The sequence below is a fragment of the Rhagoletis pomonella genome, unplaced genomic scaffold, assembly GCF_013731165.1.
Source record: "Rhagoletis pomonella isolate Grant_MI unplaced genomic scaffold, Rhpom_1.0 Rhpom_scaffold_00012, whole genome shotgun sequence".
NCBI classification, from domain to species: domain Eukaryota; kingdom Metazoa; phylum Arthropoda; class Insecta; order Diptera; family Tephritidae; genus Rhagoletis; species Rhagoletis pomonella.
Genome location: NW_023458566.1, coordinates 14,969,529 through 14,997,261, shown reverse-complemented (window position 1 = coordinate 14,997,261; position 27,733 = coordinate 14,969,529). Strand labels below are relative to the sequence as shown.

The window sequence follows — 27,733 nt, the reverse complement described above, 5'->3', positions numbered from 1 at the left end:
CCGTTTTGTTTTTTTGCTTAAAAATTACTTTTATGCATACAAAATATACATACATACATTTTTCTTAAAGATTTGTATGTTTAAAAGGTTATAATAAATGTCAGTCCCAACAAATATTTATACATATATACAAATTTCTTTTAGTAAATACCAATCGTATACTTTCATATGTACATATGTAAATATATAATACATCTTTTAAAAAACAAAATAAAAAAGCTTTCATCTTTACAATTTGCTGGGAGATGGACCACTATGCTTTGCCAAAGGACCAAAACGATTAATAAAATCGCTTACTACTCCACTGATGCGTTCTGGGTTATTTATGTGTACATGATGTGATCCATCGACCTCGAAATATTCAAACTTCGATTTTGTTCGTAGTATCGCCAGCACTTCATCATAATACTTTTTGTCCTCGAAATAAGTTGATTGCCGCGCTTTAATAAACAAGTAAGGACACTCAATACGTTTAGCCATCTCTACACAAAGTTCCTGTGATCCAACCAAATAGTTGTAAAATTTCAAGCGACGATCCCGGCTAAAAAAATATTTCTCTGGATATTTTTCCGATTTTTGTATATTGCGTGCAAGCATATGTTTACAGAGGTCCTTATTGATTGAGTGAAAAGTACCGATAAAAATACGTTCGATGAGTTCATCATAGGAATAGCTTGGTGGCTCTTCCTTGGAACGATTACGCTCATCCTCTTTTAAGAATTCATCCATGCGTGTTTCCATGCTGCGTATTGAACTGGCAGGGGGACGCTGATGTGGTTTCAGTGCATCTAAACCAATAACCATGTCCACTTTGTCAGGAAAAACCGCAGCGAATACAAATGCAATTATAGAGCTCATAGAATGGCCGACTAAGGAGACTTTTTGCCATTTGTATTGCTTCATTATAATAAGTATTACGTACAGATTGTCAGTTGTGTTGTAGTAACAGCCATCTGGTAGTCGAGATGACAGCCCATGACCGGGTAGATCTACCGAAAGGAATGGAATGTCTGGAGGCAAAAGCGGCACAAGCAAGTCAAATGTACCAGCGTTATCTTGCCAGCCATGCAGACCGAGTATTGGTTGAACATCTTGCGGACCAAACCATTTGCCGGACAAATGACCCCACGGTACGGGTATAGTAATCTCTGCAAACTTCAAACAAGATAAATAATATGAGTAAGTATTTTATTCTGTATACATATAGGAAATCTTTGTATTTACTTCACGCGTTGGTGGTTCATCCGTTAAATCGCCTACATGTCGATATCGTCGTGACAAATCAAATTTGGATTCCATTGGTACTTGAGAGCCTACCAATTCGAACGTATTTTCTATGATGAAAGTTTAATAGAATAACTCCGCAGTGAGACCTGCGCTTATAAAAAATCTGTTAAAGCAATAACATATCTATAGATAAGTATAAGATAATAATAATAAGATAGATAAGTATAAGTATACTTATGTACATATGTTTATCGGAATATGAACTTTGATTTGGTAGGTACACTAATTATTGCGCATGCTTTAAATATACGATTAATCTTTCAAAAATATCTACATTGTTATACGGAACGTATGAAATATTATATTATATAATTTTATGATATTTATGGTTAAATTTTGAATTTTTTAAAGAATGCCCAACCAATTTATAAATTTTTACCGTCAGACGACCTTTGCCGGGGTGTATGCCCTCTTATGATTATAGCTATAAAATAAACTTCTAATATCAACCTAATCGAATGTGTGAAGTTGTTTTTTTTTAATTTAATTTCAATTAATCTTTCTGTCGTATTATCAAAAATAAATAAATAAAAATAGAAACCGATTAGTGTTGTGCTACAGCTGTCAACGTGACATGATAACAAACACGCGTCATTGGCAACACTATGCGGTCGTGCTGCCATAAATCCGCGCACCTACCGACGTTGGCATCTCATTAGACTGGATGCACACAGAGAAACTTTTGTTGCTCATTTTCGGAACTTCTTTTTTGGTGTTGCCCTTCGCGTTCACACAGATCAATTCTTTTGTACACAATTGTTGTTGTCAGCTGTGAACGTCCAACTATAATAACTCAGACGAACGAGAGCACGAAGCGTGTTGCCCGTGCACGAACAAATCGGTGTCCTTTCCCCTCCCTCGTCACTCCCTTTACCACAAGTAACGAGTTGCCGCGACAAAAGTTTCTGTGTCTGAACCTAGACTTAGTATAAATATTAGGATTTTTGTATTGCAATCGATAGTTCGTCGATTTTTCTTTACTGTTCGTTCATTTTTAACGTTTGTCCGTTAGCAACACAGCAATTAATTAATAGCAATTAATTTTTAAATTTTTAGTTTACGTTAAACATTACGTTGTTTGTTTAATAAATAACAGCTGATTTTTGTTTGCAGACGCAATAACTATAATTGCGGTCAATGTTACGTTTAGCATGAAACGCACATAATTTTATTTAGCAATTGATTAACTATAAGGCTCAAAAACGTTATTTTCAAGGCCCCGAAATGATTGCAAAATATAGCTTAAATTTAGGGCCTGTGCCAAGGCGAATTTATAAAAGGTGGTGTTCAAGGCGAATTTATACAAGGTGGTGTTGACAGCACAAAAACAAAAATTACAACAAACACATCATTTTGACAAAAGGTACAAATTCGCCGTGAAATCAGCGGATCCGATAACGCCTTGGTCAAAATCATGTGATTTTTGTAAACAAGGCGAATTCATATTACAACAAACACATAATTTTGACATTAAGTACCATCTTGTATAAATTTGCCTTGGTGGTGTTGTTAGATCAGCTAATTTCTTCGCCTTACATGTATTTTTTTTTTGCTTTTACTGATTTGACAGCACACCCAACAATAGCAAACATAAAGGCTGCGTTTCTTTATACATTCCGGATAATCCAATTTCACAGCCGGAATAAACAGAATCGTTTGAAATATACGTCAACATATCATCAGGAACGTTCTAAAGAATAAATAAACAAAAAAGTTTATTCCAAACGTTCAGAATGAATAAAGAAATGCAGCCAAATGCTCAGAATGAAAAAATAAATCGATTAAGCGATGAATGTCTGACCGTCGGTTTATGCACACGATGACTTGAGTAAAAATTACGATATCATAACGAAACTTGGTACGTGTACTGCTTTTGAGCGTAGGACGGATGGTATTGAAAATGGGCCTACCTCCCATACAATGGTAGTTTTCAGGAATACGAAAACTGCGATATTTTAGTAACTACTGAAGCTTATTCACTCAATATTGATACCTACAATGATCTTTGGGCGGATAATAATAATATACTTTTTTTTTTGTTTTACAACCGTTTAGTTGTATTAAATTTGTTCTAGAATTGTATTCAAATCCCTAATTTGCACTGCTGACACTGATTTAAAAGAGACAGAAAAGTAGAGGAGAGAATTTGTTCAGTCAAAATTATCTATCAGTTTATCAATGCTAAAGTTACACTAATGGCCAGTTTTTCAGTGCCAGGTTAAACTTAGATTGAGTAAACTGAGTTTAAATTGAATAGCTGGCTGACATTTGATTGGCTGATCTTAGTTTAAACAAGCCAGATCAAGCGTTTAAACTTAATTTAAACCACGGTCGTGCACTGAAAAACTGGCCCTTAGGGTCTTCACATTCATTTTGGTAGTTTTGGTAAATTGCTGGTTGAAACTCGGTAATTTTATCAACTGTGGACGCCATTTTCAGTCTTCTTTTGTTAGTCTGGTAATCTATGTTTATTAGCAGCGGATTCGTAGCTCTTCCTAAAGAAAATAACTTTTAGCAGAAAATTTAAGGAATTTTATTTCTCATATGCGTTATGCCTTTCGGCAGCAGGCGGATTTAAAATTGAATAAATATCGAACAGCTGATTGCAGTTTACCAACTACCAGAAAAATTATCAAGCTTGCACCACGATAATTCGGTACCAGGTAAACCGATAGTAAAATAATTTTACACAAACCAAATACATGGGGAAAAGTTACCGAACACCTAGTACCAAGCTCCGTGTGAGAACCCCTACAGTAAAACTGGACCTAAATCTTCAAAAATTTAAACCCGGTGGGGTTCAACTATTTAAAAGCAGTTGTGTTTTAACTTGTAATTTTAAATTGCCGTTGACAATTGCAATTAACCCATATGCAATGTGGGTTCCATTTGGTTTTGTAATGTGTGGTCATATTTATTGGGCATAAAACCGAAGCAAATGCTTTTTCTTAAAATTTCTCAGACCTTTTACTCAATTTGTTCAAATAAATTTAAGTTAAAGGTATGCAAATTTAAGAAAACGCAATTGCTTAGTTTTTATGCATACTACTTATTGTATGTAATTCGTTTGTATTTTTTATTTTGTTAAAAAAATACGATACACCAAAATTTTACGATTTTTTGGCCGAAATAACGATTTTTTCAGGGTAAAGTTACGATTTTCCAGCGAAAGCTTTCGGCAACGCTGATTGGCACCATAGAACTTTTCTACTGATCCCTTAATGGTTAATCAAATGGATCGTAAAGGCATGAACCAAAAATACAAGATCACGTAAGAACGCGACGTTGTATTTGTAACTGGTTTTGAGAAAAAAAGTTTGCGAAAGCGGGTTCGTCAGCTGAGCGTTTGTTTACATCACAAGCACCACTATTTTATACTTTTATTCAAGTAAAGAAGAGTTAATTCAACATGACAACACATTTTAAAGCATTTTGTTGCATCATTTTACCTAAATTGTGCGTTTAAAGTGGTTGACAATAATTTGGGCTAATTTTGGTTTTCGTTGTTTTCTTTGCTTTGTTTACTTTTCGCTCGTTTTCCAGTGAAACAAGATGGCGTAGAACCCGCTAAAAAAATCGACTTTTTTCACTCTCTTGTTCTTACGTGATCTTGTGTCTTTCGTTCATGTCGTAAAGGCAAGGGTTAAAAGATTTAAGCAGCCGAGGTGGCAACATCACAGTTGAAACCATATGACTTTTGACGTTTTATTTTGGAGCAATTTGTTTATTGCTGAAATTGGATTATTGGCGACTGGAGCAAAATTTTCAAGTTGAGATTCAGTGTTATTTTTTTTTATACTGCGCAGCAAAGGTAATTTCAAATAATACGATGTAAGTTAACAAGTGCTTTGCGTGTTATAGCAATAAAATTAGCTACGAGGTTTTGGGCTGGAATAGTTGTCCACCGGGTGCATTTGTAATATGAGCACTATTTAGATTGCGATGTTACGTAGATGATTTAGTGGAACACCGGCAGAGGCTATTTACTTCACCTTATTTTCATTTTAAAACTATAACTTGGTTGTCTATTAATAAAAATACTAATATTGTGACGTAAGCATAATTGGCATGTCAAGGGTGAATTAAAGTGTAAATTTATATACATATTTATCGTGATTACATACGTATGTATGTATGTACATATCGATGGTCCTCAGCAATAATGACACAATTCATAATTCAAAAAAATACATCCCTTACCAATGTTAAGTGGCCCATGTCTCTAATCATTGTGTAATTAATGTTTTACTAAAGTAAGTAGTAGGGATTACTACAGCAAGTAGTAAGGATTAGACATCAATTAGAGACTTGAGCCACTTAACCGTAGTAAGAGCTTTTATTTCTTGAATTTTGAATTGTGTCGTTATTGCAGAGGACCATCGATATGCACTATACTTCATGACTGCTGTTTGCAAAGTTTTGTCATTTTCATAGAATTTTATTTACTGTACTGTGTTCCGTACTGGTAACAATATCCTATTCCTATCTCTTACTAATAAATAACCCCTTAAACACGAGCGGCTAGCTGTACGCTGTAGGTTAATAGCGACATTAACCTTTCGCTATTTTGATGCCATATGGCGTCATGCTTTTTTGAATACTCACAGATTTAACTGAGCTTGGCTGAAATTAAATTCTTATATGCAACGCTGTAATGGGAAGTTGTATAACTATATTTTAATATGGTATTGTTATTTTTGTCCATAGTAGATGATTTTGTTTTAAACTTTACTTAAATATCGATTTTCTTCTGCTTAGAAAGGTCTACATTAAAATACAATAGTTTACTAAAATAGTGTCAAGTATCGCAAGAACCTGTAATTTAATTAAAAAAAAAATAGTTCTCATAAACGCGTGGTATACTTTTAAATTTGTATGATGCCATAAGTATGACATCAATAATACTTCAAGGAGCTGAAATCCTTTGTACTGGTAAATTGCAGCTGGTACATTTTTTAAATGAATTATTAAATCTATGCATGTTCCAACATATTTTATTGAATTTTTGTAGTGTTGTTTTATTTTATTTAAATAAAATAAAATACCATATTAAAAAATCTTGCTTATTTTTTACAGCAGTTAGTACAAATGATGCCATATGACATCATTCTAAAACACTTTAGAATCACATTTTGGAAAAAATTAAATTGAATGCTATTATATTAAGTATTAAGGATCATTTAATAAAAAAATCGGATTTTTAAAGCCCGAATCTAAAAAGATGTACCGAAAGGGTTAACGCATACAAGAAACAAAAACATTAAATAAAAAGTAAAAAAATACCTTGAAACCATGGGTTAAGTCGTTCTTGTCTATAATGAAATTTTGGAATTCAAGCAAATGTGTCACGACATCATATAAATGATAGCAGGCCTCTTGTATGTACACATGCATGTACATATTTATTGTATGATTAATATAAGGTGCTTTTGTGCACTGGATTAGCTCACCACATAGATTTGATTTCTTTCGTTGCTCCCATCTGTTGATAAATACATACAAACATAGGTCAGAATGTCGTACAAAGACCCAGCTTTTAGTAAAGTCAACAAAAGCACTGACAAGAAATTACTTAAATACATATGTTTAAGAATAAATTATTGTTGTTAAATGAAAATCATCAAACTGAAAATGCAGCAGTAGGTGATATTCAAAGCGCCTTAAGTTTATTCCCGAATCAAAAAGTAAGACGTGGGCAGTACATATGTGTGTATGTATGTATGTAAATTTCTAGATATTTTTTGCTAGCACAACTACTTTTTAATTAGCATAACTACCGAGTATGTAATAATTTTGTATGCAACATTTGTTTTTTTTCCTTTCAAACCCTGGGTCGTATTCTTGTTTCCGTACGAGTGCAAAAGTGAAAATTTTCCATTACTTTTCTATACAAAAACTTAAAATTTTCGATTCGTACGAAATTAAGAATCCGCACCTCTAACTACTCGGCCACCGCAACATTTGCATCAAATCGAGATTTAAGAAAAAAATGTGCAAGCCTATACATGCATACATACATACGTTGGATGTTTCTCAAATTTTCACTTTTTAGCCCAAATTAGATACACTGCCGGAACAAAGTATTGGCACAGCAAATTTTTCACAATATATGCAACATTTTTTATCCTAATATTTTTCCGCCAATTTTGTATAAAAATATGGTTCATTCTACAACAAAAAAACAAAAATATAATTCCTAAACTTTGTGAAAAAAATCACGAAAATTTAGCAAATTTTCAACCTTTTAATCAGCTGTTTTAGAATTTTTTGAGTATGCAGATTTGTAGTCCAATCAATTTTATTATAATAAAGTAAAAGTTTTAAGCAGTAATTCCTAGCTACCATTGATTGTTGGAAATTTTTTCCCGCAGCCTCTTCTGAATATCCGCGAGCTTTGCACAAAATTTATGAATTATATTTTTATGTTTTTTTTTTTGTTGTAGAATGAACCATATTTTTATACAAAATTGGCGGAAAATATTAGAATAAAAATTGTTGCATATTTTGTGAAAAATTTGCTGTGCCAATACTTTGTTCCGGCAGTGTACCTATGAACATACATACATACGTAGTACCCCTGCGCTGTATTGGTAAGCAGTACGCACTACCGCATTCCGCAAGGCCCGAGTTCGCGCCCAGTTTCCGGCCAACATCCGCAAAACTGCAGGTCCCTCCCCTTTGCGTCATAACATCAAAGGGTACGCCACAAATCGGAGGAAAAGCTCGGCCAAACACTGACGTATCGCGTAAGCGCCAATCTATTCTTATTATTACATACATACATATGTATGTAAGTATGTATGTGTACACATGGCGAAAGTCATGCACTAATAGTGGCCACTAGCCACAAGTTTAAATTTTTACTTATCACTCATGTTATAGAAGACTGTCATAACTCAAAAAAAAAACGCGATTTTCGAGCGAAAGATACGGAAATACTTGATATATCACGATAAATAGTTTCTACAAAATTTTGTGCCAAATTCTTGTGTGTTCGAAGAAAATATGCATCTCCATTCTCTGCACTTTTCAAGTAAAATGAAATCTTTAGACGCGTTTTCTGAAAACTCCATTTTTTCGAGTTGTTACAGTTTTTAGTAAATGAGCTGCATCGGAATAATGTTGGTCCGTTCACTTTAGTCGAGTTTTATGTAAATAATTGATTGTTTATTTCTTGTTGCATGAATAACAATTTGAAATCAGCTTATAAATAAATGTATACATACACATATACATACATAGAGGTCGATGTTTTTGCAAAACCGCCCATCGACCAGTTGCAAAACCGCCTAAATCGTCGTTGTTTTTGTGTAGACCTCAACTCCAGGCATCGCGATTTATGCATAATGGTCGTTAAATCGTTATTAAAATAACTGATTTGAAAAAATAATAGCTAGAGGAGAAAATACCGCCTATCAAGGCAATGCCTTCAAAGAATAAAGCGTTTTTTTTCGCTCTCCCGTAAAACTTGAGTGCCGTAAGATAGGCGGTTTTGCAATTGGGCGATGGGCGGTTTTACAAAAACATCGACGATATATATACATATGTATGTATATGTAAATGTTCATACGTTCGTGCCGCATTGATTTGGCTATTTCGGAGATTGTAAATTCCACACAAACACGAATTGATAACGAAAAAGCAATATATAAATAAATTTTTTTGATAGCTAACAGTGCGTTAAAAGTTGTTAAAGAATAGTTCACTAACCAATTTGTCACGGATTTTCTTTAAAATTATATAAGCGAGGTAGCAATTTGTTAATTTACTGATTGTGGATATCGAACATAAATACTATAAACACAAATGGCAGCGCACTTCCTCTGCCTACTACAGTTTCATCAAACTAGGGTTAAAGTCTAACGTATTTAGAAGCTCTTATTATCATACGAAATTCGGTTAAAAATTTTACGACCGATAATTTATGTTTATTTTGCGAAAAAAGCGTATTATTAAGATAAGAGGTTAGACTTTGCTTAGCCATAATAATATGTCACTCTTATCATAGTTTCTAATTAACACGAATTAATACATAGTGTGAGATGATTGGCGGCGGTAACACAAAGTTCATATTTGATTAATAAATAACATTCGGCCCGCGCAAAGTGACCAGATTAGAATTGTCACAACTCTACCTAGCTTTTGCCATTTAATTTAACTGCAAAATTTGGTTTCAGCAGTTGCAAAAAAAGCCTGTTTGGCATTTTTTTTGTTTAAAAATGTATCGACTTTTTTAAAAATCTATTTAGAAATTTGGCTAATATTTGTCACTTTTTAAAAGTAAATTTAAAGTAAGCTAGAAGCCCTGAGCAACCGACAGAGTCGAGATTATTCTCTTCGGGCTATTCATAAAAAATAAGTATTTGTGTTTTCTAAATACCTTTTCACAAAATTAGAGTTATTTCCCCTAGATTTAATCAAAGAAGGATCCTCTCACACCGCAGGCTTTTTTTTTAAATCGAAAAACAGCCAACGAGTCATAGCTTAGTGCAAATTGAATGAAACTTTCTCAAAAAACCGTTAGCCTTTCGAAAGACTTTTGCAGCTAGTTTACTATTATTTTCGCTGAATGCGGCCAGTTATTATAACCTTTAACCTCATGAAATGCTATAGTCATATGGATCGTTGGAGATTTTTGATATGCTACTTAGAACGGCCAAAATAGTTTAACCATAGATAATACTTGTAGAAAAGAACACAATTGACTACATTACTACTCCCAAGTGCCTTACAAAAGGTCACGCCAAAGGCTAGCTCATTACATACATAGAAAGTTTGAAATAGCTTTCCAGCGGGCAAATTTAAATCTTTTGAAATGATGAAGTGAAAAAGAAAAGATTCAAAATCTGTGAAATTTTCTTGTTTTCTTTTCTAATTATCAAATCATTTTATCTTTCTCGATCTATAAAGACATATACATATGTAATCATCTATCAAAAATCATAAGTGGTTTTTGAACTTTTCTGAATCCAAAAAAAAATTTCTGGTAAAAACTTTTCCCAATCACTTCCGAGTGAATTTGAACCAAAGTCACTTTGAAATCGAATTGATTGGGGTTGAAATTCACTCTTAAGTGAAGAAAAATGTTTTCACTTCACCTTTTCACGGAACGAGAATTGGCCTTCAGTTGCTGACCTGGTCACACTTGAAGCGCCAGCAGTTTCTGCACATATCTACATACATACATACATACATACATACATATGTATTTATGTTTGATAAGCATTTTTATTACTACAATGTCGCTATTGCTAAATGTATCATTTTGATACATATTTGCAAATCTATTCAATCGATATTTAATTGTGAATTTATTATATATACGAATTTTGCTTTCATCAATTAACGAATGCATATGCGCTCTAATTTTAGTACTTCTAGCTAAATGGTGGCGAGCAGAGATGCACTGATCGCTAATTAGTGTCATTAAAAAGTTAGCGTGAAAGTGAGTTTGGATTCGGTAGTCTGGTTGAATGTGAATTTCATACATATATACGTACACTTGGCAGATGTAATTAACAAAAAATTGAATGAAAATTATAAATTACATAGGCGAAACCGAAAATGAAAAACGAAAACGGTTAAAGTGGCTCACAAACAAATCTGCAGAATCTTTTCTCGTGAACTGAATTAGGCAAATCATTTCAATTTAGAATCCTCCGCCTTTTTATATGTACATGCATTTATTTTTTTAACGAAATTTTTATACAAATGCATTTTTCTCATACTTTACAGAAAACAATTTAATAGAGAACGATACCAGCGAATGATATATCTGTACATAAATCATGTCTTCACTTGGAGAGCTTAAAAAGTTAAGACTGATACACTTATGCATTGCCGTCACTTTCTTCATATCCGGATTGGTGATAAATCTGCTGCAGTTAATATTACATGTGGGATTGAAACCTTTCAATGTTGTGCTCTTTCGGCGCATCATGTACTATCTCTGCTATTCGCTGAACTCACGTAAGTGTTATGCAAACAATATCGAACTGAAATGTCTGTCCCACGAACTACTTGATTTTTCATTATGTAGAACTGCTATTTTTCGCTGAGTGGTATTCGAATAGTAAATTACATGTTTATATGGACCCCGATGACTTCAAGAAATACAGTGGTAAAGAACATTGTATGCTTATGATGAATCATGCATATGAAGTCGATTGGCTGGCCGGTTGGATGTTTACCGAAAAGAATGGCGTTTTAGGCAATTGTAAAGCGTATGCAAAGAAAGCCATTTCCTATGTGCCTGCAATCGGTTGGGCATGGTATTTCGCTGAATTTGTGTTTTTGGAACGTTCATACGACAAGGATAAGGAGATAATTGCACGTCAACTAAAGGAGGTGTTTGCCTATCCAGATCCTGTATGGTTGCTGTTGAATGCTGAGGGTACCCGCTTCACGCCGAAGAAACACGAGGCTTCTGTTAAATTCGCACAGGAGCGTGGTATGCCTGTATTAAAGCACCACTTGATACCGCGCACAAAGGGCTTCACTGCAAGCTTACCCACCTTACGTGGCCGTTGTCCAGCCATCTATGATATTAACCTGGCCTTCAAAAAGGATGCTAAGGTGAGTGCTTTACAACAAACAATTGCCCAATTGTTATGATAATCAACAACCGCTTTGATCACACTCAAATTCAATTGTAGAATCCACCAACTATCTCTACACTGCTGAATGGACTTCCGATAGAGGGTTTCATGTTTGCACGTCGCATTCCACTCGAGAGTGTGCCTGAAGACGAGACAGCGGCTGCTGAGTGGCTACAAAATTTATTCCGCGAAAAGGATCGCATTATCGATAGTTTCCATACAACAGGCAGCTTCTTTGAAACCTCTGGCTTTAAGGAAGTGCCTGTAATGCATTTTAAATATCGGCCATATAATTTTTTGAATTTTGCACTCTGGGCTGTATTCTCGATATCACTAATACTCTACTATTTGGTGTCTTCATTTTTGTCTCAAAATTGGATTGGCCTTTCGATTGCTGTCGGCATACTATTAGCGAGTAAGTCCCAAACTGCTAAAATTTTACTCATAAAATTATTTAATTATTGGATTCTGTTTTTCCAGTCTACATACTTATGGTTAAGTCGATCAATATGTCGAAAATCAGCAAAGCTTCATCTTATGGCTCCGAAACACCAACGCAACAACAACAAAAGTCGAAGTAACTCAAATGTTGAAAGAGGGCTTGCGGGCAAACAACTTGTAAGCGTCCATAAGTTACAAATTTTATCAAATATGCATAAGCGTACACACAAAATAAAGCGTACAAGCGATATGATTAGAAGAGTATCTTATACAAACAAACATACATATATAGCCGTAAATGTATTTTCACAATATCATGTTAAAGTGAAAGAAGTGGATTCAATTTTTATTTAAAAAAAAAAAATCGGGCAATGTTCATGTGTAATTGAAATATGCTTGCAAATATATATATGTACATACATGCATATATAAAAATATATATACATACATGTCTGTGAACAAATTTATAGCAAAGTAAGTGGAGATCCCATTAGAATTATCCTAACTACTATGTAATATTAATGTTAATGTGACTTTTGAAATGTTAACTACATTTATACATACATACATACATACATATATTGCTGACTAGGGCAACAGTTGAATTGTCAGCTGACTAATTGATGTGAATTAATTTTTACTTTGAAAGATAAATTTATTTTTAAGATGTTGTTTCTTTAACGACTTGTAACTCTATTTTCTATGGCGAATGAAGCTAAAATCAAAGAAGCACAAAACAACAACCACCTACTACAATTTAAGTGATTTAAGCTTGTAAACCACCTACCGAATAAAATATCAAAGAAATACTTCCCAACATTAGTGTTAAATGCAATTTAATAATAATTTCAAAAGATGAAACTGAGCTTATGTAAATAGGACAGCCAAACACTAGAACAATTTGAATTTAGTAAATAAATGGAAATGTGTGGCACGTAAACATTTGCTAAACGATTTAAAGCTGTGTCTAACTAACAGCATTGTCCAACAATTGATATTTTGGGGTACATATTTTAATAACTTTTATGCATTAAAAGATTAAAGCGCAAATGATGGCTGCAACTAAATGAGAAGTAAGATTTATCTAGTTTGAAGACAATACTAAATGAATAACGTTTCCTCATTCTGATGAATTTGAGTTAAAAAAAAAAAGTTATTTAGTAGCAGAAAAAATATTTCATTGTTTTCCAAAAACGTATTGTTCTATATTAGATAAATAGTAGTGAAATCTTTTGACTAAGAAGCCGCATGTTTTGTAATCTGAAAATCATGTTAGGAGTATGCAAACGCATATAATCTTCCAGAAAGTTATATTTTTTTTTTATCAGAAACGCATCAGAAGGGTAATTTACATTTATTTCTTTTTCAGGTTCACATACATATACATATTGACAAATCACTTTTTTGGTGTAAGTGTAGTTTGTCCGAATGAATTTTATAGAGATTTATTAGAATTTAAAATGGGTAAAGACAAATTATGAACTAATATTGTATTAATTTCTTAAAAATTTTCAAAGAAGTTTAATAATAAAATTGTGCTGAAATTTTTGTTATATATAAACGCCTTTTTCATTTTTGGGGTGTGTATAGGTAATAAAAGTTAGATAATCTTTATGATAAATTTTTTGATTACAGCGATTACAGTGCCTGTCGGGAAGAAAAATCCGTTACACGGTGAGTGAAAAATAAATAGGGACGCGACATTTTAACAAGTTTCGGGTATTTTTCTTTTGTTTATTTAATGTTTATTAATAAACCAAATTTCAAACTTTGTACAAAAATTTGGAACATTCAAAAATGATTCATCAAAATTTCAAACTTCTCAATCGGAATTTTTAGAAAAAAATTTGTACGCATTTTTCCCATATAAAAAACTTATTCGAACATACTTCGCATGCAAGAAAATGAGTAACACCATCTAGCAAAAAATTATTAAAAATTTAAGAAGCATTTCACCAAATTAACACTTACTTTCTGCTACATAAAAATTTAATGGGGTATAAAACTGCAGACCAAATTTTTTCTAAAAAATTCTTATTTATGAGTTTGGAACTTTGTTGAATTTTCCTAATTTTTATACGAAGTTTGAAATTTGATACTCACATGGTTTTTGTTAGAAAATGGGCTATACTTTTAATTAAAAACTAGCTGATACCATGCGACTTTGTCTACGTAGCCTACTACGTTTTAACTGCACAAATCTTTAAGATTTGAACTAAGTCGAACCATTAATACGGATTTTGTGCAAATCTCGACTACAAAGCTATCTAATGGATTTATTTTTGGTAAGTGTATTTCTCATTATATATGCAGTGTATATTTTCAGTTAAGAGTTTCGCAAACCTAGTATAAGAGCCTTTTCACATTACCCTAAATTAAAAATTGATCCGCTAGGTGGCGCTGGAGTCGAGATATTCAATAAATCCTCACCTAATGGTCTGAAGAAATTTTAAGTCTTTAGCTCATCGGCAAGTTTGTTTAAAATTGATTGCAAAATTAGATTACACACAGGTGAAACATAATAAAAGCTTGTAAAAAGAAAAAAAATAGCCAACAACTTATTAAAATGTAGAGCCCCTATTTATTTTTCCACCACTGTACATGTTGGTTAGTGCAATAATTTAAAACATTTTTTTTTTATATATGCCTACCCCATTTCTTTCGTTGGTTATTTAATTGTAGTTATTTAAAAGAAAAAATATATAGTTCATTTTGTAACAAAAACGAATAAATCCAAGTTTCAAACTCTGCAATATTTAGGAAAAAAATCAACAAACTTTCGTAAAAAATTTAGTTTTTTTAATTAGATCTCTTAGAAAGATTTCAAGTATGCAGTTTGTAGTCCATCGAATTCTAGTAGAATAAAGTGCAAGTTTCAAATGACTAAAAGTTACCGTTGATTTATTAGATTTTTTTTTCGAAGATGTTACGTCTTTCTTCTATATAAAGATTTGCGTTCATTCATTATATGGAAGCTAATGTGACAGCACAAATTCCAAAAAATTAACGATAATTTTTAGCCATTTCAAACTTGCACTTTATTCTACTTGAATTGAATGGGCTACATAGCTGCAAAATTTTGTAAGAAATATTATTAAAGAGCTAAAAATTTTTACGGTTTTGGTTAAGGAATGAACTATCTGTTTATAAAAAAATAACTAAAATTAAATAACAAAAATATAAATTGTTAAAAATTGTCAATATGTGATGCGGCTATAATTTTTTCGACCACTGTATGTAGTAGAATTGCTCAAAACAAAATGGGTTTAGATTTAAATTTTTATCGGGGACGCTGTTACGGAAAATATTTGAAGGCATGGAGTTGATTTTCCGAACTTTTGGAGTATTTTTTTTTTAGTAATTTCTCTCGGACGCTGAACTAATAGAATAAAATTACCTAAGATTTCTAAAATGACTCAGTTGTTTATTAACTGTTTGTGGGCCGGGCCCTAGTGTACACTGTAGCTGGAGGGTAGTATATTCATGCATGCATACTACATATGCACATATGTATGTATGTATGTATGTATGTATGTACGAATGTGCACCCAATCTCTATTTTGCGTATTGATTTAGCAATGTGTGTTTACTTGGCTTCGGACACCACTGCTATTTATAAGACTCGAATGAAATTACGCAAATTGCACACTCACAACTATAGATACATAAAAAATATATTTTTATGTACATACATTTGCAAGTGCATGGCTATTTACTGTGCAATCAAGTTAATTAACGCACAATTGACTTCCAACGTCATTGTGTAGACTTGAAAGTAACAAAGGAAGTAGGACTATATAAAAATTGGCATATAGCCGAGAACAGCTGATCTTAGAAACTACGCTCATTGCCACATGAAGAGATTTTAGTTTTTTTATTATAAATTGCAAGTTGCAGCAAAACGAAATCAAATCAATGCTTACAAATTTACCTTTAATGGTAAGTAAACAAGCAAGCAGAATTTTGCGAAAACATAAAAACAAAATTAATCCACTTGAGAAATATGTACATAAGTCAAGTGAACTGTCAACTGGGCTGAGCTGTTGACACAAGTCCATTTGGGTTGCCAGAAGTCAGCTGCAGCAGCCATTTGAAGAAGCACACAATTTACTCTTGTGTTCATTGTACCTGTGTAATGTTAGTAGTAAGTCTGTGAGAATGCATTAATTAATATATTGGTTTTTAGCATTCGCGTAACACTACACATACTCTTGCTAAAATTTAGCAAAGTTTTTATTAAACATTTTAACAATCTCAAAGCATAATAACGCTTCGTTAAAGTATTGCTGGCGTTTGAAGTGATTTATTTTGAGTCTCAAAAACAATCGATATATCGCTTTGATTTCCCGTCTGTGAGTGTATGTGTGTGTATATGGTACAGCAATACAATTTTAATCAAAGCAGATTGTGTGTACTAATCCAATGCACAAATGAAAATGTTAATTAGCATTTCTGTGCTAGACGCTTTCTATTTTCTTTAAAACCCGCCAAGAATTTGGCTCCTTCTTTGTTCTTCCGATACAAGTTCCGGTTTGTTTTTTACTACTTTATCGTTGGAAAAAAAATAAATAAAAAAAAAGTGTTTACCGTTTGGGAAAACTGGTATCGTTCCGAAATGGACTAGTCCGCTGAGAATTTTATTATGCACCTATTCACTGTAGGGTTTCAGTTGTTGTTGATGATATTTATAAAAGCTCTCTGTACGAGTTTCGATCGCGAACTGATACCTGTTTGGAGAAAATTTTAGTCTTTCATGTTCATTTGCAGCGATCGGTAGTGCACAAATCGTCGGTAATGCCAGAAATAGAATAAAAAAGATAAAATAGAATAAGTGAGCTGGCCGTAATTTGATTGATTGATAATAATACCATTAAGCTCTGGGGTAAGGCTGGAAAATGTTAGTGCTCCGTGCTCCAGGGTTTGTTTTCGTTTTATGCAATCAACGCATTTTAGATGAAAAATTAAAACCACATCAAGTTTCGATTAGAGACTGATATACATATATATGTATGTATGTACATATATACATACTCAATTATGTATTACGTATGTATGTATGTATTACGTATATGTGCATATATATGTATGTATAAACCCTAGAATGTTTTTATCAAAGTAATTTTTGAATTCTTATCGGTTATTAGCCTCAACAACAAACATCTGGCTTTTTCTTTTACAGTTTTTTTTACATGAATTCAAAGTTCAAGTCGAAGAATTAAAAAACAAATTACGTCAATCATGATCTCTTTGGTGGAACTTAAAAAGCTAACGCTTGTGCATTTGGGCATTGCGGTGACATTTTTTGTGTCTGGTTTGATAATTAATCTGGTGCAATTGATATTGTATGTGGCATTGAAACCCTTCAATACAAAGCTCTTCAGACACATCATGTATTATCTCTGCTACTCGCTGTATTCACGTAAGTTCCTGTACTAGGTATAATAACACACCCTTGTGGTCGGCTGATTAAGTTAAGTGACACTTTGATCAGTTTTGCCTATTTTTGTTTTGTTTTTAATTTTAGTCATTTAAATTTTAGTAGGTTAATTAAAGTGCAAATTTCAAGACGCTAGAATATTGCGTTGATTTTTTTTTCTTTTTTTTTTTGATTTATATGGAAGAAAATGCACAATACCGTCAGTGAAAATAATTATTAAAAATCAACTAGATTTTCTGTCGTCTTGAAAATTTAACCTACTAAAATTTAGTGGGCTATAAAACTATATACCTAACAGTTTTCTAAAAATTCGGAATAAAAACTTTAAAATTTTTAGGTGTAGTTGTTTGTTGAATTTTTATAATTTTTCCACGAAGTTTGAAATGTGGATTTATGTGGTGCTGGTTATGGAATTTTATACAAAAAATTAGGTTTGTTCGTCGAGCAAAAAATTTGTACGAATTTGTACGAATTATCACGATTTTTGCCCAAATCGCGTTCGTGCAGACCAAAAAATTATCCAACACTCAAAAATTGTGAGAGCAAAGTGACAGTTCTCTTGGAGAGAACTTGCAAATTCTTGCTGGAAAAAATTTTGCCAGCAAGAATTTGCAAACACGAAAAACATGTGGTTGTGGCGCATGGTTGCATTTTCGTCTACAATAATTTGAATAAATTAGTTCGTTAAATTTAAAAATTTATAAACACGAGCGATTTTTTTTATGAAAAAAGGAAGTAAATAATTAATTTAGTTAATTCCAATGATTTGAACTTAATTCGGCTGAAAAAAATGGTATTCGCAATCGGAATGCAATTGCAACCAGAGTCGATTTAAGAAACCCGACAGCTAGTACGATGAAGAAATTGAAATGTATGTTAAAGAAAGTCAGAACAACAAGAAATATACATGTATATCCTGTTTTTGGCCATCCGAAAGAATTTTAAAAATTCTATAAAAATTTTTTGTGTTTGAAATGCAACCGTGGACGCCAGCTGGCAGCGAAACTTGCAAATTTGCGTTCGTGCAGAAATTTGCAAGTTTCTCAACATGAGAGAGAATTTGAGAGAATTTTTTCTTACTCTCTGATATTTTGAGTGTTGGATAATTCTTGCTGGATTTTCGACGAACAAACCTATTATAAACATTAAATAAACAACAGAAAAAAACCAAAACGGGTCAAAATGTCACTTAAGTTGCGATCCCGTACGAGTCCGGACTAGTCAGAAATAGTCAGAATCAGTCAGATTTTACTGGAAATCGATCCCGTACTCGGCTCTCTGACTATTGAGAGGACAAAAAAGAGAGTAAATACGGTTCTCTCTCTGTCAGAAGTTACCAGTTTTAGTCCGAGATTTTTTTGCTGGTAAATTCTGGTAAATGTGTCAAACGATCAGCTGTAGTGTGTTTGGCAACCAAATTGTAAACAAAAGAAAAGTGCACTCTGCTAATTCATGTTAAAAAGTATTTAATTACTTGTTTAAGTGGATTCTAATGAATTTGAAAGTATTTTTGGTTATTTACATGTGTGATCTGAGTGTGTTTACATACAAAATAAGCAAAAATTTAAAACCAAAATTTGGAGGTTGTGTTGAAGTTGACAGAAGTTACCATTTTTTACTAGAAAGCGATCCCGTACTTTTCAATGTTACTCTCTCGCTCTGAGCGAATTTTTATTTTTTGACAGTTTTACTAGTCCGAGTCCGAGGAATACGGGATTGCACCTTTAACTAAGCTTAATCAGCTGACCACAAGTGTACATATGTACATACATACAAATATATTTTTAACATTTAACATAACGCCATGCGTTTTATATTTCAGAATTGATCTTTGTCGCTGAATGGTATGCGAATAGTAATTTACATTTGTACATGGATCCCAACGACTTGGAGAAGCTCTGTGGCAAGGAACATGTAATGATAATTCAGAATCATTCCTATGAAATCGATTGGCTGTGTGGTTGGATGTTCGCCGACAAAGTTGGCTGCTTGGGTAATTGCAAGGCATATGCCAAGAAAGTCATTTCATATGTGCCAGTGATGGGTTGGGCATGGAAATTTGCTGAATTTGTGTTTTTGGAACGTTCATTCGACAAGGATAGCGAGATAATTGCACGCCAGCTTAAAGAGATATTCGATTATCCAGATCCTGTATGGCTGTTGCTGAATGCTGAGGGTACTCGATTCACGCCGAAGAAACACGAAGCCTCTGTTAAGTTTGCGCAGGAACGTGGTTTGCCTGTGTTAAAGCACCATCTGGTACCACGTACGAAGGGCTTCACTACCAGCTTACCGACCATGCGTGGTCGCTGTGTAGCTATTTATGATACTACTTTGGCTTTCAAGAGGGATGCCAAGGTGCGTGCATAATGTTGCAATAGATAGATATGCAGGCAGTTAACATAAATGATTTAATGCAATAAACTCCTTAATCTCTCATCTTTATACAGAATTCGCCGACTATTTCCACATTACTAAATGGACTGCCGGTGGAAGGCCACATGTTTGCACGTCGTATTCCACTCGAAAACGTGCCGGAAAATGAGGCAGCAGCTGCTGAATGGCTACATAACTTGTACCGCGAAAAGGATCGCCTTGTCGACAGCTTCCTTACAACAGGCAATTTCTGTGAAACCTCGGGCATTAAAGAGGTGCCGGTTACTGTTTTCAAATATCGCACATGTAGTCTGCTGAACTTTGCTTGTTGGGCTGTATTCTCGATATCACTAATACTCTACTATCTAGTGTCTTCGTTTCTTTCGCAAAATTGGATTGGGCTTTCAATTGCTCTAGGCGTACTTTTGACGAGTAAGTAACAACGATTGATGTATTGCTGTGGCATATTGGTTTAAATTCTATTTTTCCTTCCATGCTCGCAGTTTACATGCTTATGATTAAGTCGATCAATATGTCTAAAATCAGCAAAGCTTCGTCGTATGGTTCAGAGTCGAAAACGGATTCAAAGTCAAAGTAATTCAAATGCGTTTGCATGCACATGCACTTGCGATAGATCTAACAATTACGAGATTTTTTATTCTTTTATTTGGGAACGTATGTATGTATATAGCCATAATTGTATTTAAACGTCGTATGATGTTCGTTGCAACCGCATTGAATTTCTATAAATTATGCAAATGAAGATAACGCGGGCAAAGTTCAAATGTTTGTTTTTTAAGCCTCTTTGCCCTAATCCCACTGTACATATATAAAAAGTGTATGTAAGTAAATGTACTTATTGATATTGTTAGTGGGAAACCCTTTAGAATTTAAGTTTAAAATGTCATATTATTGTTAATATGCACATTGTATGTTAACAAAACAACACAAAAGCATTGACTGCTGAAGAGTCTAGAGCATAACATTTACTTTGGACACCGGAGGAATAAACTAGACGTTAAAAATTTGAAGTAAAATTATTTATCTTAGAGATCGAGTTTAGTGTTAATTTTACTTGCGCATGCTTTAATATTTAATATGTATTTTATTAGGAACAGGTAAACTTTAAAATCACATAGCCGACACATTAATGGCCGTATTCATAAAAAATAAAATAGGTTTAAATAGCTCTATAAAGTGACATTTTCATACAAATTTACGATTTACAAAGCGGGTTAAAGTCCTTTTTATTTTTTATGAATTTGGCTGTAAATGTTTAGAATGTGAAGCAGCATTAAATACGGATTATAATAGGGAAAGCCCAACATTAAGTGGAAAAATTTTAATTCATACTTATTCAAAAAGCAGTCTTAACAAAAATAGCAGCGCGACGTATTAACAAGTTTTTTTAGTTTAGTTTTTTTTTATAAACATTTATTCAAAATTTCAAATTTTCTACAAAAATTATAAAATTTTCTCCAAAATGCAAAAGGTATGCAGTTTTATAGCCCATTAAATTTTAGTATAACAAAGTGCAAGTTTCAAGTGGCTAAGATTTTTGAATTACTATTTTTGCTGCCGGTCAAGGAATTTTCTTCAATATAAAATAATTTGAGCATGCTTTATGTCACTTTTATATGGAAGAAAAGGCGCAATACCGTCAAACTAAAAAAATTCAAAAATCAACGCGAATTTTCAACCACCTCAAACTTGCACACTATATTATATACTAAATTTTAATGGACTATAAAATTGCATACTTAAAAGTTTTCTAAACATTCTGATAAAAAAGGTTGTATACTGTTTTGTTGGGACTTGTTGAGTTTTTATAAATAATTAAAATTAAATAAAAGGAAAATCAGATTGACAAAACTTGTCAATACGTTGTGCTGCTATTTTCGTGAGCATTGCTGTATGTAGGTAAATTCATACATATGTACATACAGAGTCGGGGGTTATATTGTGGGTGATTTTTGAATTAGACTAGCCGCGATTCTATTGTACGCGAGTTCAACTCATTTTAATGAAAGATATTATGAATATTTTGTGCCAATTTTTTCAGATTCGTGCTATACCGATGAAAATGCTTTGCATTGCTGTTAATCATGTTTATCTATGTTAAAAAATTGTAACGAATTGAAAAGCAAATAAATTTTTTCGATGAAGAACGCTTTTCAAACTATAAAGGCAATTTTATTTGCAAATTTAAGCAGGCATGTTGATTTGCCTTCTGCAGTATGCATCTTCCGATAAAAAAATGTTGATAGAAACGTTTCGCGTATATTAAATGATATTTTTCCGATTGCATTTTTAAAGTAATACTTATACACAAAAAAAAAATATGTATATTAGTAATGTAAAAGATGCAAATACAAATAAATATTTATTGTATTTACTACTTAAATACTCTAAAATAATATTCACAATAAATTTCAAACGGAATTTGTTTTATTTTTTGAACGCATAGAATGTATTGAACAGTTCTTGCCAAAAATGCAACGCACCTGATGGTGATTGTCGTTGGCAATTTGTATATTTAATTTAGACTTTTTACGATTTTTTTTTTTTTTTTGTTTAGATTATGAAACCACCAGGTGCTTATCTAGTTTGATTGCGCTCAAAATTATTTACGATAGTTGGTTTTTTTTTTTAATCAAGCTATAACTTCTCTTACATTTAAAGGTTTAATATCAAGAACTTATTATAGTTTGAGATATGAGTTTTCGTTGCCCCATTTAGATAAGACCATCAGGCGATTATAGTATTTTAATTGAATATTTTCTTTTACTAAATATGAACATTCATCAAAGGAGCCAATGATGATTTAATATTAATATGCGAGGAAGGTGAGACTCTAAATTAATCACAATGCAAATATGTATGTACATACATACATAACATACATATTTTATACACATATTTTCGTACATACATGCATAAATGAAAGCTATATGTTATGCAAAGCTTTATGTATTTTTGCTTATATATATGTAAATACATGGAAACATGTACATATGCTTTTATACACAATACATATGTATGTACATACATTAGAGTGGTCCAAAAAAAAAATTTCCCCAGATAGGGTTTGGGGGTACTGGTACCAAACCTTAAGTTTCTAAGTATCCATTTAGAGGATGCTCATTATGCTCATATTTTACTCTGGAAGTATTGTGTACATATGTATATTAATAAATCGATTGGTTATTTAACCTAAGAACATTTCAAATTTAAATTATCTATTAAAATATCACAAGCTTCAGTTGTCATGGCAACAGTAGCTTTTTATAAAAATCACCAATGAATTTCCCAGTTTCACAGCGATCCAATAACGCATTTCAAGGTCATTGAGCACCCTGTATTGGTTGCAGTAGAAAACTGAAAGTTGGTATAGACATCACAAATATCAAAATGAAAAAAAACTAAGGGGGTGCCCCGTTTTCTGGGATGATTTTTTTTCCATACAAAAATTGGGCCACTCTAATGTACATACATTCAGCAAATGTTTGGAAAGGTCAGAGTCTATGTTGAGATAAGATGATGTGCATTGTTCGTTAAATTAGCAAATACGAATAGTACATACTATATACATATATGATAATATATACATATGTACGAGGCGAAAGTTTTAGCTTGAAAGTGAAATCAAAAGTATCGATGACTTTACTATTTTACTACAGTTTGGTGTTTACTAATCCTTAGGCTATATACTAACATACAAAAAAATAGGATTAATTAGGTATATTAGGTAGATTTGGCATATAGAAGCAAAAAATATATAGAGTATTTTCTTGCTGCGCTCAGTCCCTTTCTTTAGAAAACGAAAATAAATACAAAATATTTACACAAATACATATGCAACTATGCAAATTCTATAAATGTACAAATCTTATACATACTTACATACAAATCCAGCTAATTAATTTGAAGCTTAAAACATTTCATAGTCAGTCAATTATTGACCACGCGTCAGAATGCATTTCCAATTTTTTCCTTTCTACATAACGGTTTTAATTTACGCTTTGTTCTCTGAAATTTGTGGAGCCAATACAAATGAGTTTGATAATGCATTAATTGTTGATTTACCTAATGGCAGAATACGTGGCCGAGACAACGATTACTTTTACAGTTATGAATCGATTCCATATGCAGAACCACCACTTGGCCCACTGCGATTCGAATCACCACGACCATACTCGGGAAATTGGTCAGACACGTTCGATGCGACACGTGAACCCATCGAGTGCATGCAATGGGATCAGTACAAAGCTGGCGTAGATAAGCTTCATGGCATTGAGGATTGTCTCACTGTGAATGTTTACAAACCAAAGTTGTTGGTCGAGGTTGGCCGCACACAAGCTGCTCTTCCAGTCCTTGTGCTTATACACGGTGGCGCTTTTATGTTTGGTTCAGTGCGCGCAAATGGTCATGAGCATTTTATGCGTAACGGTCGCGTAATTGTGGTTAAAATGGGTTATCGTCTTGGTCCGCTTGGGTTTCTCAGCACGGAAGACTCCGTTATTTCGGGTAATTTTGGCATGAAAGACCAACGTTTGGCGCTGCAGTGGATTAAGGCGAATATTGCTTGCTTTGGTGGTGATCCAGAGCGCATTATGTTATTGGGTTTCTCTTCAGGCGGTGTGGCTGTGCATTTGCATATTTTGGCTAATCGCAATCTAACAGAATATGCGCGCGTGGCTGCCTCTTTTAGTGGTGTTGCATTTAATCCGTGGGCGATTAGCCATAAGACTCGCGAACGTGCATTTGAATTGGCCAAAAATCTCGATTGTCCAGATGTAAGTAGTTCACAATCAATTAAAGAATGTTTACAACGTAAGCCAGCAACGGCGATTGTGCGTGGCGTCAAACAATTTTTGGTCTTCGGCTATAATCCGTTTACCACATTTGGGCCAAGCATAGAAGACGGAGCAGTCAAGGATGCGTTTCTAACGCGTTTCCCGCGGGATATAGTTGAATCGGGCGATTTCGCACAACTACCTTGGTTGGTGTCCTATGCAGCACAGGATGGTGGTTACAATGCTGCTGAGTTGTTAAAACGCTCACCGCGTAGGGAGGAGCTGATCGAAGTTTTTAACGACCGTTGGTATGACTTGGCGCCATACAATTTATTTTATAAGGACACTATGAAGAGTGTAGAGCAAATGGATGACTATTCTGTTGCGTTAAAACGTCGCTATTTAGGTGATAAAGAATTCTCCATTGACACGTACTCACATGTGCAGCGTATGTATACGGACGTGCTCTTCAGAAACGGAGTGGAGCAAGCAATACGCTTGCAGCGCGCACGCGGACGTAGTCCCATCTACGCTTATGTGTACGACAACCCTGCTGATGAGGGCATCGGACAGGCGTTATCACATCGTAGGGACGTAAAAATGGGTATGTTGAAAACAAATACATACATTATTTATTGATACTAAGGTTTCATTAAAAACTACTTTTTTGTAGGTACGGTTCATGGAGACGACTTTTTTCTGATGTTTAGTAATGCGGGCAGATCGAAAATTCGAGCTGATGAGAAACTAATTTCACAAAAATTCGTAACAATGTTGGACAATTTCGCCTCGAAGAGGTAGAAAAATCATTCTAATTGTCAGCTAAAGTACTTAAATTAATACTTAATTATATTTTCTTCATATAAATAGTGATGAGCTAATGTTTGGCGATTGCAAGTTCGTTGATAATGTGAAAAAGGACGAGATTCAGCTAATGTTCATTACTAAAAACGCCTGTGAAAACAAAGAGGTTTCAACACTACCATCGTTTTAAAAAAGCTGATGATAAATATATGTAGATATGAATATGTACAAGTAATTTTTAAGCAAAAAACAAAACCTGCTTCCATTCTCATATAAGAATTTTAGATTATAGTTGATTTCTTCGTGATCCAATGATCGGATCTAAACCCTAACACCTTTCCTTAAAAAAAAAAAGACACAATCATATAAATCGGTTAATGTGATCCAAGGTTATGCAATAACATACATAAGAAAAATATATATTTCGAAGAATTGATAACCTCCTGCTTTTTTGAAGTAGGCTAATAAATAAAATTTGAATTATTCTCATGAGCGGTTTAATATTACTCTGTATTTCCGTATAATTCAATTTTACTATCTAAGAAGCGAAAATCATTTAATATATGCAATTTGTTGCTGTAGCCTGCAATGGACATGAATTTTATTGGCTCCAGCTGCCACACCACTGAGTAGGCTGCTGTGTGTTCCAAGGGTACATTGGCATGTATATCACCATTCATCGCATAAAACTGTGCATGGCTATGCTCGCCAGCCACAAATAGATTTTCCTCTACGAAATCACAAACGTGCACCTTACCTGGAAAAGTGAAATCGCGCATGCATTCCATTGTGCCCAAATGCCATATGGAAAACTTTGGTCCGCCTCCACAAATTAACCAATCTTCATTTGTCGCAACTGCGCCTATCCATTTCCCATACTCTGGCCGCATTAATTGAGCATTTTCACTTGGTGCTAATTTGCCGATTGCTTCTTTCTGTTGTTCACTCCAAAATCGTACCGTTCCATCTTCGGAAGCGGAAAAGATGCGTCCTTTTTCGTTGCCTGCTACACCATGTATATAGTCAGTGTGACCACGGTAGTCCCTTACGATGCTGCCATTTTCCAAATTAATTTGATAAATTACATTGTCGCCGCAACCGGCATATAGTGTGTCTGTTTCTGCGCGTAGCCACAGAAAATTTACATCGGGTACCTCAACGGCATCTACGTCGAGCGGAATTTTAACCTCCCATTTGCGGATAGTGCTCAGTTCCCGTTTTTCTTCGTTCCAGCTTAGGCCATATATGATGCCAATGGCACCCACGATAAGGAAATCACGATGGCAACAAAGGCTGTTAATCTCCGTTTGGGCAGGCTGTGGGAAAACGCGTACCTTGGACCGAGGAGCATCACTTTTTTCTAGATCATGAAGGCTGCAGAAGCAAATGGAAATGTAATTAAGGAACTATAAAATCTTTTACTCACGTACTCTTGGACAAAAATATCACCAAAGCGATTGCCGGCAAACAAAAAACGGCCAGACTCCGAAATGGCTTGCGATATCACGTTGTTGTACATGGCCTTTAGTTTTAAGTCCTTCATTTTGAGAAATTTTGGCACGCCAATATACACTTTTAATCAGAAAAATTCAACAAAATAGCGCGAATGCAAGAAAAGCCGGTGTTTTTTATCAGCCGAAAAAAATTAATGGACGCCGCTGATCAGCTGTTTTTATGGGTTTACAAATGGCAGCGCTGCCAGTGTGAAAGAACAAATAGTGCCATTTTAATTGAGTCGATAAAAATATCGATTAACATTAGTTGCGTTCCAGATGCTTCACGATATTCACGAAATTCACGATTTGCAGGAACAGCTGTTTTCCCTATTAATAAACCTTATGGGAGGTGGTCACCTGGAACGACTTCCTGTAAAAACCTGCAAATCGTGAAGCATCTGGAACGCAACTATTGCTGTGAGTTCATAGAATTGTTTCTCCACTCACAAAAGAACACTCAACTCAGTAATTTTTTTTTTTAGAGGTGGAAGCAACCCT

General features: G+C 33.8%; 5 protein-coding genes across 15 annotated transcripts; 3 read left to right on the top strand and 2 right to left on the bottom strand.

Annotated features, from left to right (window-relative positions):
• Window positions 1–24,124, bottom strand: LOC118747917 (probable serine hydrolase). Of its 7 annotated transcripts, none has more exons than XM_036482144.1 (3): window positions 24,043–24,124; window positions 1,225–1,334; window positions 1–1,155 (listed from the first exon to the last, which is right to left on the bottom strand). In XM_036482144.1, exons 2-3 carry the CDS (start codon window positions 1,297–1,299, stop codon window positions 229–231), a joined length of 1,002 nt encoding a protein of 333 aa, XP_036338037.1. In that variant the 5' UTR covers window positions 1,300–1,334; window positions 24,043–24,124; the 3' UTR covers window positions 1–228. The 7 variants fall into 7 exon arrangements, with proteins under 7 accessions (XP_036338037.1, XP_036338038.1, XP_036338040.1 ...); XM_036482145.1 differs by having other exon boundaries at window positions 24,039–24,120; XM_036482147.1 differs by lacking the exon at window positions 24,043–24,124 and adding an exon at window positions 16,914–16,932.
• Window positions 4,998–13,698, top strand: LOC118747919 (1-acyl-sn-glycerol-3-phosphate acyltransferase delta-like). Of its 2 annotated transcripts, none has more exons than XM_036482148.1 (5): window positions 4,998–5,098; window positions 11,023–11,256; window positions 11,327–11,862; window positions 11,943–12,300; window positions 12,366–13,698. In XM_036482148.1, exons 2-5 carry the CDS (start codon window positions 11,076–11,078, stop codon window positions 12,464–12,466), a joined length of 1,176 nt encoding a protein of 391 aa, XP_036338041.1. In that variant the 5' UTR covers window positions 4,998–5,098; window positions 11,023–11,075; the 3' UTR covers window positions 12,467–13,698. The 2 variants fall into 2 exon arrangements, with proteins under 2 accessions (XP_036338041.1, XP_036338042.1); XM_036482149.1 differs by having other exon boundaries at window positions 5,018–5,118.
• LOC118747920 (1-acyl-sn-glycerol-3-phosphate acyltransferase gamma-like) lies at window positions 17,065–21,164 on the top strand. 4 transcript variants are annotated; one of them, XM_036482150.1, is made up of 5 exons: window positions 17,065–17,208; window positions 17,506–17,745; window positions 19,586–20,121; window positions 20,214–20,571; window positions 20,643–21,164. In XM_036482150.1, exons 2-5 carry the CDS (start codon window positions 17,565–17,567, stop codon window positions 20,735–20,737), a joined length of 1,170 nt encoding a protein of 389 aa, XP_036338043.1. In that variant the 5' UTR covers window positions 17,065–17,208; window positions 17,506–17,564; the 3' UTR covers window positions 20,738–21,164. The 4 variants fall into 4 exon arrangements, with proteins under 4 accessions (XP_036338043.1, XP_036338044.1, XP_036338045.1 ...); XM_036482151.1 differs by having other exon boundaries at window positions 17,065–17,223; XM_036482152.1 differs by having other exon boundaries at window positions 17,065–17,244.
• On the top strand, window positions 24,103–26,188 carry LOC118747916 (esterase-5B-like). The gene is made up of 3 exons (XM_036482140.1): window positions 24,103–25,539; window positions 25,609–25,732; window positions 25,806–26,188. The coding sequence occupies exons 1-3, from the start codon at window positions 24,114–24,116 to the stop codon at window positions 25,927–25,929; spliced, it is 1,674 nt and encodes a 557-aa protein (XP_036338033.1). The 5' UTR covers window positions 24,103–24,113; the 3' UTR covers window positions 25,930–26,188.
• A 31-nt stretch (window positions 26,189–26,219) lies between these two features.
• Window positions 26,220–27,376, bottom strand: LOC118747922 (THO complex subunit 6). Its single transcript, XM_036482154.1, has 2 exons — window positions 27,170–27,376; window positions 26,220–27,113 (listed from the first exon to the last, which is right to left on the bottom strand). The coding sequence occupies exons 1-2, from the start codon at window positions 27,280–27,282 to the stop codon at window positions 26,243–26,245; spliced, it is 984 nt and encodes a 327-aa protein (XP_036338047.1). The 5' UTR covers window positions 27,283–27,376; the 3' UTR covers window positions 26,220–26,242.
• Window positions 27,377–27,733: the final 357 nt, after the last annotated feature.

What these genes read in the sequence shown, in the direction of transcription:
- LOC118747917 (XM_036482144.1), bottom strand. Translation starts at nt 1,299, where the DNA reads ATGGAATCCAAATTTGATTTGTCACGACGATATCGACATGTAGGCGAT. An exon ending in ATGAACCACCAACGCGTGAA is followed by an intron (nt 1,156 to 1,224) that starts GTAAATACAAAG and finishes TCTTGTTTGAAG; the next exon opens with TTTGCAGAGATTACTATACC.
- LOC118747919 (XM_036482148.1), top strand. Translation starts at nt 11,076, where the DNA reads ATGTCTTCACTTGGAGAGCTTAAAAAGTTAAGACTGATACACTTATGC. An exon ending in CCTTCAAAAAGGATGCTAAG is followed by an intron (nt 11,863 to 11,942) that starts GTGAGTGCTTTA and finishes ATTCAATTGTAG; the next exon opens with AATCCACCAACTATCTCTAC. An exon ending in TGTCGGCATACTATTAGCGA is followed by an intron (nt 12,301 to 12,365) that starts GTAAGTCCCAAA and finishes CTGTTTTTCCAG; the next exon opens with TCTACATACTTATGGTTAAG.
- LOC118747920 (XM_036482150.1), top strand. Translation starts at nt 17,565, where the DNA reads ATGATCTCTTTGGTGGAACTTAAAAAGCTAACGCTTGTGCATTTGGGC. An exon ending in CTGCTACTCGCTGTATTCAC is followed by an intron (nt 17,746 to 19,585) that starts GTAAGTTCCTGT and finishes TTTATATTTCAG; the next exon opens with AATTGATCTTTGTCGCTGAA. An exon ending in CTTTCAAGAGGGATGCCAAG is followed by an intron (nt 20,122 to 20,213) that starts GTGCGTGCATAA and finishes ATCTTTATACAG; the next exon opens with AATTCGCCGACTATTTCCAC.
- LOC118747916 (XM_036482140.1), top strand. Translation starts at nt 24,114, where the DNA reads ATGCATTTCCAATTTTTTCCTTTCTACATAACGGTTTTAATTTACGCT. An exon ending in TCGTAGGGACGTAAAAATGG is followed by an intron (nt 25,540 to 25,608) that starts GTATGTTGAAAA and finishes ACTTTTTTGTAG; the next exon opens with GTACGGTTCATGGAGACGAC. An exon ending in GACAATTTCGCCTCGAAGAG is followed by an intron (nt 25,733 to 25,805) that starts GTAGAAAAATCA and finishes TCATATAAATAG; the next exon opens with TGATGAGCTAATGTTTGGCG.
- LOC118747922 (XM_036482154.1), bottom strand. Translation starts at nt 27,282, where the DNA reads ATGAAGGACTTAAAACTAAAGGCCATGTACAACAACGTGATATCGCAA. An exon ending in GGTGATATTTTTGTCCAAGA is followed by an intron (nt 27,114 to 27,169) that starts GTACGTGAGTAA and finishes TTGCTTCTGCAG; the next exon opens with CCTTCATGATCTAGAAAAAA.